The 23212-nt window shown below is 43.2% G+C and overlaps 1 protein-coding gene across 2 annotated transcripts; it reads left to right on the top strand.

Annotated features, from left to right (window-relative positions):
- The first annotated feature begins 1137 nt into the window (after positions 1-1137).
- Positions 1138-22805, top strand: LOC113159091 (serine/threonine-protein kinase MARK1). Of its 2 annotated transcripts, none has more exons than XM_026355594.1 (18): positions 1138-1457; positions 3966-4166; positions 7636-7689; positions 15597-15645; positions 15826-15891; positions 16261-16331; positions 17336-17392; positions 17539-17775; positions 18132-18251; positions 18765-18864; positions 18937-19049; positions 19139-19337; positions 20039-20220; positions 20336-20427; positions 20610-20750; positions 20895-21146; positions 22115-22159; positions 22246-22805. In XM_026355594.1, the coding sequence occupies exons 1-18, from the start codon at positions 1407-1409 to the stop codon at positions 22589-22591; spliced, it is 2376 nt and encodes a 791-aa protein (XP_026211379.1). In that variant the 5' UTR covers positions 1138-1406; the 3' UTR covers positions 22592-22805. The 2 variants fall into 2 exon arrangements, with proteins under 2 accessions (XP_026211379.1, XP_026211381.1); XM_026355596.1 differs by having other exon boundaries at positions 19139-19292.
- The last annotated feature ends 407 nt before the right edge of the window (positions 22806-23212 follow it).

Here is a 23212-nt window from a genome sequence, read left to right on the forward strand (position 1 = left end):
CAGACCTCATGTCCTTACTGGCTTTCAGATCCCATATCCATCACTTATTGTGATAGGTTATGTCATGCTGCGTCTATTGTTATGATTGGGACCTCTGCTGTTAGAGACAAACCATCAGTCATGTAACACCCAGAGAGGGCCACTGTGTGCCAGAGTACCATAACAGTACTGCACAAAGAAGAACACTCAGTAATGGAGAGACATTAGGTCCTGTTGTATGGCTTGTTCTTTATCACACTTGACATGTCAGTGCATTCATATCTTATGGGACAGAAAGGCAAGCATGGAAAAACACAGCAGATTGAGCCTGACACCTAGTGGAAAGACTGCGCATGCACACCAGCGTGTCCACCTCACCTTACAATGACCACACTCGGAGTCAAGTCATTAAAAATAAACATTTGTATCTATTATTAGCAGGCGGCTATTCATATTTTGTTCTACCATAAGAGTTTGATTAGGTTATCAGTCATAAATGGAGGAACTGTGAGAGGTGTAATGCTGCAATGATCCAACAGATGGCAAAGTCTGTCCAGTTTGCAGAGTGACACAGGCCTTCTCCTTGAGGTAGGCCTCTCTCTGGACAATGTTTGCCACATTGTCATATTCATAGACCACATGAAGAAGTAAATCACTGTGCTGTAAAAACATATTTCCACTCATAAGTTCAAACCAAAGAGTTGGAATATCCACGAAAATCCCAAACACATAAATCAATGGAATTGCTCTTGTGTTTAGATCCTTCCAGCCAACTTGACTCTGCCCTTGATGACATCTCTTCAGTCATGCTGAAAATGTGTCGTGATTATGCTGCATGATTAAATATGTCTGTGTACTCAGGCTACACACAGTAATATTGACCAGATTACCAGGCTGTGCACTCCCTCTGTTTGGTTTTGGTCTGGATCTGATCTAATTCTTGTGGACACTGTTCAGTTGTGTGTTTAACTGTTTTCTGATGACTTCAATAATGATGTACAAAAATGAGACAATGGGAGTGTGTGTATGAGGCATGAGAGAGAGAGAGAGAGAGAGAGAGAGAGAGAGGTCCCTCCATCCATCCTTCCTTCCTGGTGGGAGGTTTGAGATGCGCTGCGCAGACCCGTCCGCTACCGACGCATCTTCCTGGCCTGCCCCCCTCTCTCTCTCCCTCTCCCTCTCTTTCAGTCTCTTTCCTCCTTGTCTGTAAGCTACTAGTCTACGACAAGAGAAGTGCACAAAGCGGATAAGAAAATCTGGCGTGTCGGCTGGGCCCGGTGCGCGCTATGCTGCGGTAAAAGGCCGCCGTTTGCGGTGTTTCCAGGGGATGTAGAGAGGGACAGTCACCGGTCTCCCCGCTGAGGACCGCGCCGTGTCTGCTCTGCCCCAGCCCGCTGCATCGCGGAGCGGCCTGTGAAGCGCACAAGATGTCGACCAGAACGCCATTGCCCACGGTGAACGAGCGTGACACCGAGAATGTAAGTGCTGTTATCCAGAGACACCGGCGCGATGCCGGATGTGGGAGCGGAATAATAATGACCGGGGGATCTCGGCTGTTTTTGCGCACTGATCAGCGCAGGTTTATGACGGCGCCTTTTCAGGCTATAATGTTGCACAATGATCCGACAGCTGAGAACTTTTGCGCTTTCTCCTCTTTTTTTTTCCCCTCTGGACGGGGAATAAAACACGGGATCCAGATGAAGGTAGAATGAAGGTGCAGCTCTGGTTGTGTCTGTCCCAGATCCTCTACACAATAAGACAAGCCTTAACAACGCACTGCGTCAGTGTGCTGGCATTATAATGGTACATGCAATGCTTGAATGTTGCCATTGAGAATGAAAAGGGGCTACCTATGTGGCCTGTGGGAAATGGTGCTGCTCCACTCGTGCAACTAAGGGGGTATTTTGTAGTTCACAACGTCAATGCTTAGGGAGGGTGGGGGAGGATGTTGCCCTACTTTTCAATGGCAACGCTCAGTAGCATCGCAATGTGACATCCATCACCTATTGGGCCCTGTTGTAACTGCACGCTCAGTGCTGAGGAGGAGGAGGAGGAGGAGGAGGAGGGAGTGTTATTATTCACCATTCTGCTGCCACGACACTGATGAGCTGAGGCGGCACACAGACGTGTGTTTATTAACAAGGCGCAGAAATGGTTTAAACCGCTGGAGGTTTCTCCTTCACCGTGTGGAGGAATGTTTTCAAGCAGCCGCTGCTCAAACAAAACAGCAAACCAATAATAAAAATAAGATCAGTCCAGATGAGGGCTGCTGTGTGTGTGTGCATGCTGACAGGCTCTGACATATCTAGGTTCATCTGATTTTCCTGGAAACAAGACGAGGCACAGACTCAGGCTGCCTTATATGACATTGTGCTACAAGCAGTGGAAAACAGCCTCCAGCAGTATTTTGAATATTGTTCCCAGATTTAAAAATAGTGCTTTATTTTTTTTTTTTAGCACTGCAGTTCAGAGTAGACTTTTCTGGATTTGGCATCTTTAGGTGATACAGTTCAAATCTGAACGTCACACGACTTAACAGAGCTTGATATTAACTCGATGATGAACTCTGTGTCCAGTAATTCCCCAGCTTAGTGGACTGCTAATATAGCTGTCAGTCAAATGCTGCTTCAGGTCTCACAGACTTAGACTGCTAGGCGGCTGCTAAAGCACCGTCTCAGCAGCACTGGCAGTAGCCATCCGGCCTGGCCCGCTTCTCTTTGACTACAGCGTGCAACCCTGGGGTCCACTAGCAGCTGAACTTTGCATTGCATAACAGCTTATTACTCAGAGGGACGAGTGGCTTTTAGTGCATCAAAATAGAAGAAGCACTCTCCTGGCCATTTTGTTTGTGCAGATGTGTGTTTTTTGTTTTGTTTTTATGTCCAGCCTCCCTGAAGGAATAACATCAGTGGCTGAGAGTTAAAGCATGTTGAATGAAACCAAGTCAGTTGTTAGAATCAAGCATTATTGGCCCAAATCGCCTGAATCTAGAGCCAGGCCAAGTGTTTGTTTGCGTGTACATGCACGTGTAGCTGCACTGACCACTGACATGATTTGAAGTTGATGGTAACCACTAAAGTCATTAGTGTGTCGATTCACCAGCTGCAAACCACATTTCCCTTTGCCCACCTTTCTCTCTCACATCTGCACACACACTGTGACGTTGGGTGGGGGGGGGGGGGGGGGGGGGGGGGGGTGTTTGAATCCTGCTGTTTAGCTCTCCCTCTGTCAGGATGTCGGCTAGGTGAGGTGATGTGCACCCTGCAGAGTGTAGCGTTTCTCCGGTGAAACGAGAGCAGGGGTGCACGGGTAACTAGAACAAGGCTTTATTCTTTGACTGGGTGTGGCGCTCAGGAGCAGAGGATCATGAGCTCTCTGACCTGGACTGACATTAACAGCTGCTGTAGAGAAGGGAAAACAGACCAGCAGAGACTGCACAGAGCCTGTGCCAGTGTTGTGCCTAATTCATCTGTATATTGCTTATGAAAGGCAGTGACCTATTGTGTTCTGTGTAGCCAGCAATCATAACTTGGCTTTGCACTGCACATTGTTTAGAAAGTTTTAAAGGCCCAAAGTTAAAGGAGTTCACTTTCTTTTGTTATCTAATCTTATTGCTGATAAAGTCTTAAGAGGTTAAGAAGTCACAGAAGGAGAGGAGTGTACACAGTTCCCGATACAGCCGGCTCACAGTGTCCACACACATGTACATGTGGAACATGGGATCCTCATCTTAGGGCTGAGGCTCAGTTAATGGGTACATCACTGTTTGCACAGAGAATAGCTTTGGCAGACACACAACCCCCTCCGACAGCAGACCTCTGCTGCATTGTTTGTGTGTGTGCAGCAGACTGTAGCAATAGGAAAGGTCCTTTTGGAATTACTGGGTTCCATAAAGTTCAGGGACTTGATAGGTACCTGCTTAAATTAAAGTTCAAGAAAAGCGGATGAGGATGTTGCTCATTTTCAGTTGTGTGGGTTTCTCGCAGCACTCGTCTGTGGATGGCTTTGTTGAACCCCCGGTGCCCCCAACAAAGTCTGCGAGTCGCCACAGCCTGCCGCGATGTCGCAACTCTTTCACGTCCACAGAGGAGCATCCTCATATCGGCAATTACCGCCTCCTCAAGACCATTGGCAAAGGGAATTTCGCCAAGGTGAAGCTGGCACGGCACGTCCTGACCGGACGAGAGGTGAGTTATTTATGTTTTATAAATCATTTATTCTCTGTTATTTTATTATATTTACTGTTGTAGCTGTGATGATTACTTTGATCAGAATTGGGAACAATGTCATGAAGACCAGTCTGGACAGTTTTCTGGCCTGTAGCAGTAGCAGTGATCTCAGATCATGACAATACTGTACTTGACCATGTTAGCTCTTCCAGCCAGGTCACATCAAGCCCTCTCTTGTTATATCACTCTTTCGCACACGTACACACACCAATACACACACGCATACACTGCTGACCTGTCAGAATGATCGACATCCTGCTTTGGTGTATCTGTAATTAAAGCTCCTGTTTCCCTAAGGAGAAAACAATGACCTGCGATCTGTTCACTGTCTTTCACTCAGCAGGACCCACAACAATCACTGTCAGCCGTGATCCATCTCAGATGCCCTCTCATGTCTGTGCCTTGGACCTTGGCGTCCTTTAATCCTCTGAGTTTAACTATTTGGGGTAGAAATATTCTCTAGGGCAACAGTTTGATCCATTCTGTGTCCTTTAATGCAAATGTTAAACAGTCATACTGGGCACGCTACCCACTGTTTGCTGCGAAGGTCAGGCGTGCTTTGTGTGCCTGAGTGCCTTTGCTGGCTCATCAGAATGCACAGACATAGATCAGAGTGAGAAAGGGAACAGGTGGAAAAAACATAACCCTCTAAAACTGATGCTATCGCAGCTTGAACTGTAGTGAGTCTCCAGCCAGCAAACATTTAGCTCGCACTGAAAACAGATTTTGCTTCAGTGGAAAACATAAAAAGGGTTTTGGAGCAAAAAGGAGGTGAGACAGAGCAGCAGTCCGTTCGAGGTGAAGTGTCCTCTGTCCGCTGAGGAGAGTGCAGGACGTGCACACACACACATACTCAACACCACTGATGGAAACATACAGTATGCCCTTGTCACTTACCCACTAGGGAGGGGTGCTTTGGTAAAGTTATCAATCTGATGCATTTAGGTGACACTGTAATAATGATGACCATATCGTCACATAATATTGCAGCATGTTGTTGCCAGAATCACCTATTCCAAAAACAAGGGTCACTCAAGTTTTTGTTTTACTGTATACATATGGAGCTTTATATGTGACAGTTATCAAACTCAAGGTCATTAAATTACAATGCTTTCCATGTATTGTGTATATGTAGGTAGTTCAGGTACATCAGTTGATGCCTAGAGTTTGTGTACAGTGTATACAGGCTGCTGTGACATAAAGTACATATAATAAAATTAGAAGTTTGTTTACAGTGTATGGATATTCCTAATAATAATGTTGCAGTGATTTTAAAAATATCACCCAGCTCTGATAACTATTAGAGTGTTTAGGATATTCTGTGTATTTTCTGTGTATAAGACATGACCTAATACTAAAATAGTTTTGACCCTATACTGAAATAATAATACAGCTCACACACATACTATAAAGCACTTGCATCACCGGTGATGCTCTGACAACCTTTTCCGTCCACGTCTGAGTATTCACTTGTGTTTAGTGCGTGCACAATCACTAGACCTGCGTACAGTGAGGAGCATATGGCCCGTGTGTTACGAATGCGCTGAATAATTAACAGTGATACACATTGCCCTTCTGTCACTATAAAACTGAATTATTCACCTTCAAATCCATTAGAGAGAAAACACACACACATATACACATACACACAAACACTTGGATATGGTGACGCCATCCATGCATTCATCGATATGCTGTCAATCTGAGAACAAAAATGGAATCGTTTGTACAGTAGCAAGAGTGAGTCATGCAAAGGGAAGAATGGAAATTGGAACAATAGATTGACACATGAGGTCCAGCACCTGCAGACATACATCAACACACACACACACACACACACCACACACACACACACACACACACACACACCACACACACACACACACACACAGTTTCAGAGTCTTGCCCATGACAGGAGGAGGCTCAGAGGAGAGGAGAGAGGTCTGTCTGTGCACCTGCCCACCTAAGACAGGCTGCAAATAGACACCACCTGCGTACTGCGTGTACACACAGTGAGCCTCTCTTTCACTCTGCTCCCTCTCTTCTCCCTGCTAGACTCTTTCACAGCTCCTGCACAACATTGGTGTGATTATGGAGTATAGCTTTTGTTTTTGGAATGAATGTCCCAGCAACTTGTAGGTCTTAGGGAAACCCTGCTCAGGATGAATAACCTACTTTCTCTCCACCATGACTCCACATTTGCTTCACGGTTTTACCCTTTACTGGCTTCTTGGGTTAGAGCCAGCGTCTGCATCCTCTGAGTCATTTTTATTATTTTTCTCATAAGACCAGAGTCAGTAATGGACTTTATAAAGAGTAGTTTATTTAAATTATTTCCATTTTCCTTGCTACAGAGAGGTCAAAAGTCAGGATTGATATCTCATAATCTAAGTTTTTAGTGTGGTCTTCATAGTTTAACTAAGCATCACATGTTGGGGATTAAGTAGACTTAAGTCTTAATAACATTAGTACATTGTATAGAGTGAAAACACTCATAAACGTCTCTGAGTGTGTGTTGAGGAGACACTTTTCTGTTTGTTTAGGTTATTGTATAAACGTCCAAACTAAAATATTTCAGGGATGAGTTGTATTATTTACTGTCTGTCAGAGCCTTAACAAAAGTGTCCTCTTGAGGTCTGTAGAAGCCACACAGCTCTGATGCTGTTCGAATGAACCGCGTAACCCCAGTCATTCTTAAGTCTGCATAATGAAAGTATAATTATTGTTAAATCGTTTTGTGCAGTGGCAAAATGCTATGTGTAAGTATTATTATATTGTTAAACTGCTGCATCAATCACTTATCAGCATAATGTATGAGTTTACTGGTGAGTCTGCAGTATGGCTCAGCGAGTGGCTTTCTGAAAGCTGCTGAGCCCTGAGAAAGTGAGGACGGCAGGTCTGTTTCAGTGTGCACTTTGGGGTGATTAGTTAGATGGATGGATCAGACTGCTGCCCACCAAGGTCTACCGAGCCAACAGTAGATCACCGAGTTGCAGAGTCGCATAGACTAACACAAGCCTGGCTGCCAAGCAGGGACAGTTTACTTTAGCTACTCCCTGCCTGTTTTAAGATTGTCTTGGTGTTGAGGATGCATTTACATATACTTATTTTGTATTCATTGTCATGGACAAATACATATTTCTGTTTTTATCCCTGCCAAGAAAGCTTCATCTCTTCACAGATTACTGAGTAGAAGGGCTTTAAGTTGTGTTCAGACTGAGGACAACAATTCATGTGATGTGTTGTGTTGAAGCCGCCTCATAGGAGAATAGTGAAATAATGAGGATAGTTCATTTCAACACAGGCTTTTGTTGTACAGCTAAAACAAAAATACAAAACTGGAATTAGTTTTGACGTCTCGGTTTTCTTTTATCTGCTTCTATCTATATCCTGCTCTCTACCCTTCCTCTGTCTTTTCTCTCTCTAGGTGGCGGTGAAGATTATAGACAAAACCCAGCTGAATCCCACCAGTCTACAGAAGGTGAGTGTGTCTTTTATGGCCACATGGTAACACAACATGTCCTGGTTACAGCTCTTGTGGCTTTTCCATGAGTCATTCTTGAGTTATTGCTGCTTTGTTTCTTTGCTCTTTGAGCTCAGGATGTGCTGTTTTACATAATGTAATCAGATGTAGTCAGGATAGACCACAAGGCTTGTTTAATCTCCAGCTCCCCCCCCCCCCCCCCACTCAACTCTTGACTCTTTGTTGGTTTGTGGTTAGGAGCAGCTAAAAACTCCTGCCTGCTTGTTTGTCACTTACCCCTCTCTACCAGTCATAACCAATTAGAAGAGAAGGGTTTGGGGCTGTTTCCTGATTCCAGATTCCAAATCCAGCTCTTTATGCTGATTAAACACAGGCACAAACACTGATACACATACTGTACAACTCTCAGGGCAGGTTAGACCATGTGTAAGGAAACCAGTTGCAACTACATTATGAGCCTGTATCATCTACTGTTAATCTAAAAATAACAACTGACAGAAATTCTTCCCAAGGTCATGACATTATTGTAGTATGGCTCAGCTCTGCTGCTCGTTGAATGTGAGTGTTTTGTAAAGGATAAACACGACAGCAAGCGACTGCTGCGGTGCCTAATGACACGTACATAAACGGCAGTTCATGTTCTGATGGCATTTATCACTGTGTGACCCAAACAAGTGAGAACATAGTGTTGCTGCAGGCATCTTAATGACAAAAAAATCTCAATAATTAGCTTCCAAAAATGTCTGTCATCATACATTGGTCGGAATGAGGATGACAAGAGTGAATTGTGAGTGGACAAAAATGAATGCTGTGCTAATTGGAGTATAATTGTAAAAGGCTAATGTTGGACCATTTTGGTTTATTTAGGCTCTGGCTCAAATCCTACTTGTACTGGTATCTGTAAAAAAGAGGCAATGTTTTCAGTTCATTTCTAATATTATTCAGTTTGAAGAGTTGTTCTTCACAAGAAAAGCAAATCTGCAATTGACTTGGACCTTAATGGGATCTGACTGCAGTTCTTCAGCCAGTCGGTGCAAAGATGCTGTAAGAATTTCAAGCTTTCAGTTCCATACTCAGATAATCTGCCTGAGATAGATTTCATTGTCTGAGCTCTTTTGTTAAACACCCTGTTATGTGGTTTCTAATCTGCACATGCATAGTAGAGTAATGAGCAATTAGAAGTGCTGTGTGTGGCTTTGAATTCAAACTAATTCTGACTTCACGGATTTGGGTCTTGTCTAAATCATGAGTGGCTACCTACCCGATAGGTCAGGTTGTCCCCTGCCTGGTGAGGAACGTGGCAAAGCAGACATATCATGTGAGACAACAGGCCAATCAGGATCTCCCTGATCAATTATTCAGTGGGCCTTTTAGATGTCAGCTGCAGTAGACCTGAGAGGGTCAATACGTAGAAATCCTATAGCTTTTATTGGGGATGAGCATTACTGATATAATAGCATGTGTGCATGTTGATGTTTTGCATGATGTACACAAGTATTCATGTGTTAAATTGGGTGTGTTTGTGTATCTGCTCCAAGCGTAGAGATGCTTGTATTTATGTGTGGAGCCTGTACGTGTGTGTAGCTGTATATTTTAACGTCCTCTGCTCTGAACTATAGATTGCTGTAATGGTATACAGAAGTGCCATCTGCAATGCAGAAGCTTGTCTTGTAATGCAGCAGTCGTCTCCGGATGAAATCGATTGTCTCATTGACTCAGAGTGTCCTATTCTAGCCTTGTGAAAGCTGTAATGTGGATGCATTAAAGGAAACATTCCCCTTAATGCATTGTTAGCTTGGTTTCTCTTGAGACATCGGACTGGTCAAATAATATCTCAATCAAATGATAAAAGACTGAAAAATAAAAATTCATTTCCTCATGCTTAATAAGTCTAGACTGAATTTCACTACATCGCCCGGGGGTGTCTCGGTTCCTATTGCGACCGTCACCCATTGAAATTTTTAAAGTGAATGGATGGAAAAATTAAGAAGCCATACACAAATGCCTGTGTTAGGATGGGTTCTTTTGCTGTCCAACATCCATGAGAAAGTAGTCGTAGTAGCTCGGCAACATGGCTTCTTGGACAGTAAATTGATTATAGTGTTTTCATGGTTCATTCTGTATAGATGACCAGGCTATTTCTAGAGGCAGATATAAACAACAGATGGACATAGTTATTGATTTAGTGACTCTGGCCTTTTGCATGCGTGAAGAGCAGAGGAAGAATTTTCTGGTGCATCTGAAGTAAACATTATGTCCTTCTCCTGCTCTAAACCTCGGCAGGAAGGACTATATTTGCAGCTAGCATTAGGTTGTGTTAGTGTTTTGTATTTCTGACCCTGTTTATTTGTCAGTGTGGGTGAGCAAGGTTGGAGAGGTCTGATGTGGCCACATGACTTCTGCACTCACAGTTAACGGCGGCTCTTTCAAGTTGGTCCGTCAAAATGCCACTGATCTCTCTTTTTATGGTCTCAGAGGAGCCAGGCTGTGGGCACACCATCTGGCACTGTAGGCACAGCACAACACTGGCAGATCCTATGCAGCCACATGCCCGTACACACACACACACACACACGCACACACACACGCAAGCGTGCGTGTCACATACAGCCAAACAGAGGTGATCCATTAGTTCATGCAGAAGGCTCACAGACAACAGTCACAGTTGTGGTAACATTTCAGACATGTGGAGCCATTAATTCACTCATATACACATGCAAACACATTCTTACATATCTCCCAGTAGGACTATGATTGCAAATTAGCATTTTTATCACTTATGTCCTTGAGCTTGTTTTTTTCAGTCTGGTGTTTCCCATGGTTAATTCAATGTAAAGGATGTCAACCAAAGCCACATTAAATAGTGAGGTTAAAGTGAAGCATTGCTCTGTTGCTCTGTTGGACATTGGCTCTCTGCCCTGGTGTGACTTTTTGGTGGTTTCGGTGTAACAGGAAATGAGGTCAGCTGAGCTTCCAAAGCACCTCCTTAGATCGGCCACAGGAAATGCATCACATGTCATCTGTGGTCAGGGATGTTGACGTTGTCATGGTTTTTAGGCATTTTAGCCCTAAAATAGTCCTCTCTGTTAATCCCTGCTTTCACTGAGCAAACAGCTTTCATCCCACCATCCCACTGCGGTCTATCTCTTTCTGAACTGTAATTAAGAGCTGTTTCTTTTCAGTGCTTCAACAAGGAAAACATCAATGAAATATTAAAGGGTATGTGGTCAACAAGTCAGACATGCCACTGCGATGTTTCAGATAGAGTGAAATATTGCAAGACACATTTACATTTGGAAAAATGTGGAGCTATTTGGTTTGTGACGCAAAACAGGCTTTGAAGGGATTGAAGTAAGAGTAAGACGTAAGAAGAGTAAATGGAGAAATGAGAGAAACACTGGCAGCTTCTCCAAAATCTGAAATCGCTATTCTGAAAGTGGCTCAGAGTCGTTTTACTATCTTATACCGGAGTGTGATGGTGTCACATGTTCAGTTTTTTAATGCCAGTCAGGAACCATTCAGAAAATATGCTCTGACTGGCTGTATTTTTTGCCAATTGCAAAAAGCCCACCATGGGGTCAAGCTCTCGTAATGGTTGTTGTTTGTGTCTGTCTTGCGCCTGTCACTCTGCATTAGCCACTGAAATTCCATCGTGCCCACGAGCTAAGGGAGCTTTGGTCTTGTTCAGATGAGTGGAATATGATTAGACAGATAACACTGTCTGAGGTGAATCATAATACAACTCAGATGTTGAGGCTGCTGAGATATGTGTGCTTTACTATACATGTTCATGGATACTAAACACTATACTGTAAATGAGGCTTTGACCGAGGCTTACATTGGGCCTTTTGGTAAAAGTGAAATCTGCAGCTAAGGTGTGTTTTTTGTTGTGACAATGAATAACAAGTGACCTGTAGCAGAGAGAGACAGAGACAGAGCAATGTGCCTTCTGTCATAGAGGTTATTTTGAGCACTTCAGGAGTTGAGGACAGGACACGGTAGTGAGTCTGATTGTCAGTGACATTTTTGATCCCCTTGTCTGCCTTTCTTTGTCTTTCTGTCTCTCACAGTCTTTGACATGCAGCAAGCATTGGTGATTTACTGATAAGTGATTTTGAAGCACTGTTTGTGCACATGAAACCATGCACGCACGCACTCGTTAGAGCCATGAAAGCGTCCAGGCTACTCATCCTATCAATAATCTCCATGTTGAATGAGCAGCTGTGCTGCTGTGACTGAAATAGTCCAGCCAGTTCGTGTTCCCAGCCTGATATCTTCTGTTCTGCTCCTTCTGCATGGGGACCCTGCTGTAATTAAGGCTAGTTTGGGAGTCTGGGTGCCCCTGGGTGGCTGGAAGTAGGTCACTGGCACAGACTACTTAGATTCAGGCGCATTGGAAACAGTGTGTTTTCATGTGTTTGATACACATTTTGTTTTCTCTACAATCACTGTCTCAATTAATCATCTGAACCAACCATTTGGACTCATTATACTTTGAAAGGTCAGTCTGCCTCAAAGGAAAATGACAGAAATATTCTCTATTTACGCTCTTACCGCAAAATTTTAAGCCACACTGTGACTCCCCTTTGTGCCTGTAGATATTATTGATATTAAAACTAGTGTGGATCAAAGATCAAACTCATTATCTCCTGTCAGCCACTATAGCGGCTGCATCCCCATTGAGCCCGTATTGACAGGCATGGTGTTTGTTGTTGTTGTTTTCCACTGCCTTTCTCAGATTTGCTCTAATGTTCGTTTCCAAGTGGCTGCACGGGTGCTTCCCATGTGAAGGGCTTCAGGGGATTGACGCAAATGAAAAGGGGGAGAAAGAGATAATAGACAGAGATAAAACATAGACTCTTTAGTCCATCAGTCATTCAGAATAATAAAGAATTTCTTGTCCTGGCCTGATGCATCACATGTGAAAGCATGTGCATGAATGGACCCATAAATGAGGTTGTGACTTATGTGTGTATTTTTATGAACTGCAGGGCATCTTCTGGTTATTGTGTCAGTGTATTTCAACTCTAATTGACTTCGTAACCGTGAGGGAACCTCTCAGGCCAGCATCGCAGCTGGAGAATATGGAGCTCGCGATTCAGAGCCACCGAGGAATCGAAACCTTTTCTAGACAAAACCATATTTTTTCACTATGACATTATTCTGTTTGTACTTGAATTTGTCTTTACTATCCAGTCGCTTCCCTACCTTGTCTGTGGGTCTCAGTCCTAAGCTCATTGGTTCAGAGACATTTTTAAAAGGAATACTTAAAATGCCAGCCGGGTAGTATAATTCTTAGTAAACAATGTTTAAATGTGGTACATGTGTTAGTGACAGCTGTGGTTTACTGCACATTTAGTGCTTTAGTAAGTCTTTTAGCAGCAGGGTTGTGGGAGCTACAATGACTACAGGTGGTATCACCCAGGGCAGCTCTAATAGACAACAATGGAGCTGTGTAGGACAGAAAAATAATTTATACCAGACTTTGAAACCATGGTCTTATTGTTAATAGGTGATCTTTTATGGGAGATTTTAATGATAAGAAATATGTAAGAGCTTCTTTAAAGTCTCTGAAGCAGCTCTGTATGTAACTGTATGTGTGTGCTGGGTCTAATGAGATCAAAGGTGTCAGGCAGAGAGAAAAAGCGAGACAGACAAGCAAGTAGAGACAGAGACTCTGGGAGTGAGTGAGTACATGCATACTGTTAAACCAGACTCAAGCTGAGAGGTCCCAGACAGTTGGGCCTGCTCACACTGGTATAATGGAAACGTTTGATGGCCTAGAAACATAGACATTTACAGCACCAGTCATAGGTTTTGACACACCTTCTCATTTTTCCTTCTGGTTCATGTTGTTTAAACATCACTAAAGATGTGGAAACTATGAAATAACTCATGCAGAATAATACATTAAGCAGGGGAGGTGTTAAACAAAGCAAAGACTGTTTTAACGTTTAGATTCTTGGAAGCCACCTTTTGATTTGATCTCTGGTAGTCACCTGATACAGTTTTCCAACAGTCTTGAAGGAGCTTCAACATATGCTGAGCACTTGGTGGCTGTTTTTCCTTTACTCTGCAGTCCAACTCATCCTAAACCACCTCATTTAGGTTTAGGTCAGCTGATTGTGGAGGCCAGCTCATCTGATGCAGCACTCCATCACACTGCTTCTTGATCAAACAGCCTGAAGTGTTTTTGGGTCAGTTTGCTGTTAAAAAACAAAAGCTGGTCCTACAGAGCTCAAACCAGATGGGATGGCATGCTGCGGCAGAATGTCGTGGTGACCGTGCTGTTAAAGTGTCGAAGTCTTGCATTCTTTATAAATCACCAACAAAGCACCGTCACACCTCCTCCTCCATGCTTCGTGGTGGGAACCACACATGTAAATGCCATTCGTTCACCTTCTCTGACAGGGTGGCCGAAACAAAAAGCCCCAAATCTGCAGTCATCTTATAAAAGTACAGATTTCAACTGGTGTAATGTTTGGCTTGGCCCAAGCAGATATTTAATTGGACTTCCTCAGTAGGGGAGACATAGTGTGCATGTTACTTGAACTGAGAGAAGCATAGAAGTGGTCTCCAATTAGAAGTGCTGTTAATTGCTGAGTCTGGTATTTCTGCAGCAGAGGGATCTCCTCTCTCTTCCTTTCCTTTTGGCAATCCTCGCGAAAGACAGCTTCATCTTGCATCATCATTTTATGATTGCACATGAAAAGAATTTTAAAGATCTTGTCGTTTTCTAGACTGATGTCTTAAAATAATCACTGACTTTTAACCACTTTAGACAAATTGCATCTGTTAGTTGTGACTGTTACAGTAAGATATTGCCAAAAGTGCTATATCGTGGCTACTTTGAGGGATCGAAAACATCACAAAGTTCTTCATATTTATCATGTCTTCAGTAGGTAATGTCAGACATAATAGAAAACATAGCCAAGACATAAAAGCATCACTCAGGACCTTTTTTGCTTTATCAGAGTGGTCAGCAAATAGAAAAATCTGTATTCCGTCTCCAGTAGCAGTAGATGCTAAATCCATTCGAGTGAGTGTTGAAATTTAATACTCAAACACAGCCTCAGCACAGCACAACTGGGAATCAGCAGAATGTAAATGATTCAACAGCACCTCTAAGTGGCTGCAGAGGCTCGTCTGACATAAACAGTCACATGTAGACTGAGGACAGAGTGTAGAAACTGTGAAAGGTCTGCTTTCTTACTCTGCACTCTTCTGCTAAGACAAAATCAGGAACGTGCTATTTTCCCTTTAGGAGTTGTTCTAAAGGCTGAATAGAAACCTTTCCTGCAGCAGAACGACTTTGGGGAAATGTAGGAAATTAAATCTTGTATAGGAGCTCAAATTCTGCTGCATATAGTTTTCTAGAACTGCAGGACTAAGGCATCAATATGATTTTGCAGCTCTTTTTTTCATGTCCATGTTAAGATGATTATATTAGACAGCAGATGCCTAACTGGCTGTAAGCCTGTGTCCTGCTACACTGCAGTGGCTGGTTGTGGGTGATGCTGCTGACTGGCTGTTTGGATGGCCAACTGGCCCGGCTGGCTGAACTGCAGCATGTCAGTGAAGTTGTAATTCTTCTCCTTATCAGTGTAGGGCAGGGTTTAGTACGACATTGTCACTGCGTCAGTCATATTGCATTACACTGTACAGTAGTCCCGTGATCCTCGCCGCTTCTCATGTTCCTGCAAAGTGTAATCCAGCTACACATGTGTACACACTTAGGAGTTTATTGTGGCTCAGTTCCCTTCACTCTGATCCACAATCAGTGCTTAATAACATTTTCTAAGTTTGCTTTCCCAGCAGAGACAGAGCAGACACTTAGGGTTACTGCTTGTAATGACATTTAACATGTTTGTGAAGGCATTAAATGTTCCTCTTTGTTTTAACAGCTCTTCAGGGAAGTCCGAATAATGAAGATACTGAATCATCCCAATATAGGTACGTTTAAATCAGCAGCAGCTTGATGACTGCACAGGATACACATGCAGTAACATAAAGCTAAATGAACCAAACCCCCTGCTGGATCGAACAAAATTCACTTAAATTAAAAATTTTGATTTTCTGGTCTTTGTTTTCTTGCTGCCACATTTGTAACTCTTTCCCCAATCTCTCCTGTAGTGAAATTATTTGAGGTGATTGAGACAGAGAAGACACTTTATTTGGTGATGGAGTATGCCAGTGGTGGTGAGTCAAGCATTAATGCATGTCCACTAAATGTGACATTTGGTTCATTTTCTCAATACATGCCTGATTGTTATTTCCACAGCATCAGTTCTGTAGTAATTTGACAAGCAAAAACATTGTCACTGTGCTGTATGTCATCAGGTCATGTAAGTTTAATCAGCCTCTAATGCAATATTCATCACAGAAAACTTTTGATCTTTGTAAGTCTATGTCTTTAGCAATTACCAATGTCAAATACAAATACTGAAACATGCCACTTGTGGATGCTCATCTCAGCATGAATACATGACAACTAGTTGAGGGAAAAATAATGAATGTTATATGAAAATGCACAGGTTCTTTGTTAACATTATATATTTTACTTTGCAGGAGAGGTATTTGACTATTTAGTGGCTCATGGCAGAATGAAGGAGAAGGAGGCCAGGGCCAAGTTCAGACAGGTGAGTCATCGGTATCACTGCTCGCACCTCTGTCGTCTTTCTTGTACTGTTTTCAGAGGGAAAGTTGAATGCACCAAGATCAAGCCTCGTCATAGACTGCAGAGGAGTGCGGATTGCTTGGTCTGAGAGACTAGGAGGTTGAGAACAATTTCCTTATATATGCTGCTGTGACACCTAGTGGTGCTACAGGAACAATGCAGTACGCCAAATAATGAATTTAGCCTCTTTCATGCTTTCTGTTGCTGTTACATAAAAAAGTAGAATTGACATCATTCATGTGTTTTTTATTCTATTTAGTAAAGCATAAGAACAAACGTTTGTATCCATGCTCATCATATTTGAAATCCCAAAATGGTGGTCTTAGATGACTCAGAGGACCTGTGTGTGACACACTGTGCATGTTCCTTTGTGTGTCATGGTACATATAGCTCAACATTCGCCAAGGTTAAAAATGTTCATGTGTGAGCAAGAGTAAAAAAAAACAAAAGCATTTCTGTTGCATTGGTACTGAAGCTATTTTGGCATATGTTTGTATAATTTCCCCGCCAACTGCCATGGCAACTGATGGCTATCCACTTGCATGAGAATGTAATTTACAGAGGCTTTGGATAAAGAGGACAATAGACCATTGGTGCTCAAACATTTTCTGTCATCGTCTGCTTGTGGAAGCGCAGAAATGTCAAGTTTGATCAACAATTAACAACATAGAGGCTGTATGATCCAAATGAAATGGTATTCCCATTAGCCTGGTGCATAATAAGATAAACTTAAGCTGCTGGAGATTTTGGAAATATAAACATAATTTAATTTCTCCTAATAATTAACAGATTAATTAATAATGAACATAATATTCTTTGTACCCATGTTGTATATGTATTTTATACAGCTATATCTCCTTATTTTCTTCCTGTAACTGCTGTTTTGAAAAGTGCCATCTAAATAATTTTCCTTCTTAATATTTAATTTAGAAGTTGTGTGCTGTAACATGTGTGTTTGTGTTTTAGATCGTGTCTGCAGTGCAGTATTGTCATCAGAGGAGGATAGTACATAGGGATCTAAAGGTGAGGGTTGTCTCTGCTCTGATATCTGATTGCTCCTAAGTATCTATATTTAAGTAGTCTACCCTCTTCTTTAATCAGTCATGTTCTGTCAATGCAAATAACTTAACAGCCCACATGGTAATTTACCCCAATTCTCTCCACCGCAGGCAGAGAACCTGTTGTTAGATGCGGACATGAACATCAAAATAGCAGACTTTGGCTTCAGCAACGAGTTCACTTTGGGCAGCAAGCTGGACACTTTCTGTGGATCCCCACCGTACGCTGCTCCAGAACTCTTCCAGGGAAAGAAGTATGATGGACCAGAAGTGGATGTCTGGAGCCTAGGGGTCATCCTCTACACACTGGTCAGCGGCTCACTGCCCTTTGATGGACAAAACCTAAAGGTGTGTAACATGTAATACTGTACTGTCAGCCATACTTCATGTCATGACTCGACCAGTGAACACATTAAAGCTTTTCACCTCTGTGAAACACATTGAAAAAAGGGTTCAGTTATCGAATCCTCAGAAGAACAGTATTGAACTTACAATAGCTTGAATAGCTTTCATCAATCAGACACATGACTCTAAAGGAATTCTAATGTTCCTCTGTACCTGCTGGTTAAGTGAATTTGCTGTTTAACTGTTTGCTAACATGTTTTTGTTTACAGCTTGGTACACAACAAAACTACTATTGCAGTATTTTTATTGCTGGTTTCTCATTTGGTTACGTCTCTGTCTGTCTGTGACTTGGTGTGTAGGAGCTGAGGGAGAGGGTCCTGCGGGGAAAGTACCGTATTCCCTTCTACATGTCCACAGACTGTGAAAACCTGCTGAAGAAACTACTCGTGCTCAACCCTGTCAAACGAGGCAGTTTGGAGGTATTACCAGCATTTCTGTTGCATTGCATGATAACTGTACTTTGGTCTCCATTCAGAATTATTATTGTTGTTGTTCATTATCATATAAATACAGCAGCACATAATTCCTGCTGTAATTAAGAATCAATCAACAGTCTGACGCTTGGATGTTATTTGCTATGGTTGGAGCTTAGTAAAAAATATATAGCTGTCAGTTCAGTTCACACTCAATCTGTCCGGAGTCGATATAACCCCTGTATTCAGAACCAGGCTGAAATTCAATAGTAAAGATTTCTCCACTGATAGTTACAATTGATCACACAGTTGTATAGCCCCAGCTGAACTTGTGATTTCACAAAGAAGTTATCCGTTTCTCATCTGCCCACCAAGTCATTTAACTTCCAGTTAACAGTTATGGTATATAACAGACCTGAGTCACGATTGCTTATCTGCCATTAAAGGATAAATGGCTGAAATTGCATATGGACTACTTGGTCTGGACATACATAAGTTGTCTTGTCTTCTTTCTGTTAGCAAATCATGAAAGACCATTGGATGAATGTGGGTCACGAAGAAGAGGAGCTAAAACCTTACATCGAGCCTGAGGCGGACTTTAGTGATACAGCCAGAATAGGTATGTGTGTGGGGGTAGATGTAAATCTGTACAGTATGAAATATCCATGACTAACTCTTTGTCCTCTATCAGAGCTCATGGTGACGATGGGTTTCCCTAAAGATGAGATCACAGAGTCTCTACAAGGGCAGAAATATGATGATGTCATGGCCACCTACCTGCTGTTGGGCAGAAAAGCTCCAGAGGTTAGTGCACACATACGAAATTATCTCAGAATTATCTCCAGGAGATGAAGTGTTGACCATATCCGTCAACCCGTGTCTTTATCTTTCAGTTTGAGGGGAACGAGCCCCTGACCAACAGCATTCTGGGTCAGCGACAGCGACCGACCAGTGACATCAACAACAGTTCCAGTATCTCTCCTGCCCATCCCAAGGTCACACGCAGCATCTCGGCCAATCAGAAGCAGCGCCGCTACAGTGATCATGGTGGGGATGATGATGGTGGTGGTGGTGGTGTCGTAGAGAAGCCAAGTAAAGTAACCTCTTCCTTCCCTGCCCTGAGCGTGCTGCTGGCTGCATGTTGTGTGGGAGGAAGTTGCTTTCAGTTATTGAGAATTGGCCAGATAGCGCTATCCACTCTGTCGGTCTGCTGCTGAGCAAGGCACTGGAGCACTACCAGCTTTATTTATCTACTGAATGAAGCTGATTAAGCTTTACGAATTGTCTAACTCGGTGATGATAAAAAAGCGCATGTCATTCTTTAAACTTAGACTTATTCATAGGGCGTCTACATCAAAACACTAACTAGTTCTTTGTTTAATATGGTTATTTAAATGCACAAATCAGGGACTCAACCACTGTTCATGTTGTTTAGCAGCTTCCTCCCATGTCATGTGGGACCATTGTGTCTGGCGCCATCTTCTGGCTTGCTGCTCTCCTGCAGCTCCCTCAAGAACAGCACCTCAAAGCATGAGGAGGGGAACAGCTTTGTCTTGTACCTGCTCACTTTGGCTTCTGTAGCTGTACAACATCTGAAAAAAAAAGCGCTATTTATCAGACAGATTGTATTATGTGTAAATCCTGGCTTTTGCAGCTTTGCTTGATGTTGTTGAAACAAAAACACCGTCCTTGTCCTTTTTTCATCTAAAAATCTGTGACATTAGAGAAACAGTAATAAGCATGTAGTTGGTTGAACATATGTAAGTCTGTTACCATATGTGTGTCTCTCCTAGTGGGTCCATCTGTGCCCCCGGCAGTATCGTATACAAAGCGTGGCCAAGCCCTGAGCGTGGAAAGTGACCACAGGGAGGAGTGGGATGGAGCACGTCGGCTGGAGCTCAGCACTTCCAAAGGAGATGTTCCTGCTTCACCATTAGGGGTTCAGGAGAGGAAGAAAACTACAAGTGCTGTGGGGGTGAGGAAATAGAGGAAACATACATTTAGATGTATTTTATTTCACCTTAATGGATTATCTGTGTTTAATACACAGCTTGAAACCTAAAAATGTGTTTTGGTGTCCGCATGAACAGACCAATGGATCGATGACTCGCAGGAACACGTATGTGTGTGAACGATCCTCTACTGACCGTTACTCAGCTATTCCCAATGGCAAAGACAGCAGGTAAATATAGTCAGATTATAATCAGGTTTCATTTTCATTTTCAATGTGGTACAGAGAACAAATTCCAAAAAAATAAATCTTCCTGTCTAACCTATCTAAACACATACTGTAACAAAAGCCTTGTTGTACAATTTAGCAGGTTTTTGTACAGTTTTTAATCCTCATGTTCCCTCGGTCCCCAGTTTAACTGAAGTGTCAGGTAGCACTCCGTCAACTGCTATAAGCGCCACACGACCTCGCCACACCAAGTCCATGTCATCGTCAGGGCACCCTTCAAAGAGCACACTGCCCCCTATTGACGACAACACAGAGCTTAAAGCCAGGTGAGCAGCCCGATCCTGCCCTCGTCATCTGCAGTAACAGCAGCTAAACGACATTTGTGTGTTCCTTTTAAATGTACAGGGCTGTTTTTGGTACACATAGGGGTGAAGACATTATAATTTGAGCTCTCTCGCACTGTGTTGCAGCTCCTCTCCTCGAGGTCCCTCCACTTCTCCATCTGCACACAGTATTAGCACCCCAGAGAAAAACCGTTTCCCCCGCGGTACTACCAGTCGCAGTACCTTCCACGGAGCTCAGCTCAGAGACAGACGCAGTGCTACCTACAACGGACCCCCGGCCTCACCCACACTATCCCACGATACGGGGGCTCTCACTCAGCAGCGTAGGGGCACCTCCACTGGGATCATCAGCAAGATCACCTCCAAGTTTGTCCGCAGGTCAGTGCTCATGAAATATTATTTTTCCTGTGATGCTGGTGATCACAATTACTTTATCTATGATATTCCAGTTGTACATACTAAGAACTCATCACACAAACTTGCTGCCTGTTTAAAAAGCAGTTTTAAAACATGCTCTTGTCTATTCCCAAACCTTGAAGGTTATTATACATTCATGCTGTTGCCCTTTCATGTCAGCGTTACAACCTAAGACCAGAGCCTCCTCATTCATACAGCAGTTAGCTCCCTGTGTCACCTTTGCTCTGGCCCAGCTGGTAGAGGCTCATAGCTTTCTCTCCTTTTCTCCCTGCATAGAGCTCTGTCTTTCAGGTCGACCCGGAGGTAGGAGAACACAACGTTTGCTGCACCTGTCCCTCCGTCCAAAAACAAAAAAAAAAAACCTCTGTGCCCACTATGACCTTGGCCCGTGTTTCCTTAACCCCTTACATACCTGCACACTACACCACATCCTTGCCTACTGACACCCTTGCTATGCAGTGTATTTCCTTCCCTTGTGTCCACACCTCAAGTTTAAATGGCTCACCAACTCTTATTGTACAAAGCCACAATATCTACTTCTTAAGTTCCTGGCTTTCCTCTCCTTACTCTCCACCAATTTCACACCGAGCATAAGGGAAAAGATCAGAAGAATTATGGAGGTGGGTTCAAAGATTTAGAAACATTATTTTCCTTCTTACATATTGGTGGGGATTAAGGAAAGAGAGCAGACAGGAAACATAGGATGCACCGGGTTATTGTGAAGGAGCTGCACTAGTTTGTCTCAGTAAATCACAGTCATCTCATTCTGTGCTGAACCCTGATACCCAGGAGTGTGGATTCCTTCCTGGCATGATGCCTGACACCCTTCTCTGTGTCTATTGATGATGGGGGTGGTGTTGGTAGTGGATGGGGGAACACATGCTAATACCAGCTTGTGGGAGTAACAGTGTATTCCTGGTTTATTTCAGGGTGCCTAGTGAGGGAGAGGCCAGTGCCAGGACAGAAACACCAAGGTGAGAATTTGATTAAGACACATTGCAGTGAAAGCCTGTAACCAGCCTCCTTCAACTCTACCTTCTGTCTTCTTCTACTGTTTTAGGAGAGCATCCAGTGATACTAAGGAGGACAGTGGACGGGACTCCAAGCCCCGCTCACTTCGTTTCACCTGGAGCATGAAGACCACCTCCTCCATGGAGCCTGCTGAGATGATGAGGGAAATTCGAAAGGTTCTGGACGCCAACAGCTGCGATTACGAGCAGCGCGAACGCTTCCTGCTGTTCTGTGTCCATGGCGATGCTCGCCAGGACAACCTGGTCCAATGGGAGATGGAGGTGTGCAAGCTGCCCCGCCTTTCACTCAATGGCGTGCGCTTCAAGAGGATATCGGGCACGTCCATCGCCTTCAAGAATATCGCCTGCAAAATTGCCAATGAGCTCAAACTGTGACAGCAGATGGAGTCCCAGTCAGTCTTGGTGAGCTCTGGTTACAGTCTCATCTCATCACTGGATTAGTGTTGACTTATGGGACAAAATTCAGCACTGATGGTTGTCACGACACAGAATCAGGGTGGACTTTGGCTGGTAATGTGCAATACTGGCCACGAATGTACTGTACAGGGTAGTGGATCATGGAGATATTGCAAGGTTTAACCTCTGTGATGGAGAGATAGCAAAAACAGCTAACCCCCCTTTTTTTAATTCCATCCGTCCCTCTGTCTCTCTTATCAGTCCGCTGCTCCTTGTCATAGGACACATTCATGTTACTCATGCAGTATGCAACTGAAGATGACCATCCCGCAATAATGTTTTCACTCTCTTTTTCTAAACACCTACTACAAGATTTATTCTCCTCGCTGAATAACCATTAAAATTACAGAAGCTAAAACAGCTGCTTTTCCACCTGTGTTAAGTCAGTATATAGATCAGGCTGGAGCCCATACTAAAACTATGTAAAAAGAGAATTGTACTGTATGCATAACATCTGCAGGTACTGTATTGTATATTTACTTTGCGTTCTGTACAGAATTTAATTGTCTTTACTTTTTTCATGGAATTTAAGTTCTTTCC

Source organism: Anabas testudineus, chromosome 15 (genome assembly GCF_900324465.2).
Source record: "Anabas testudineus chromosome 15, fAnaTes1.2, whole genome shotgun sequence".
NCBI classification, from domain to species: domain Eukaryota; kingdom Metazoa; phylum Chordata; class Actinopteri; order Anabantiformes; family Anabantidae; genus Anabas; species Anabas testudineus.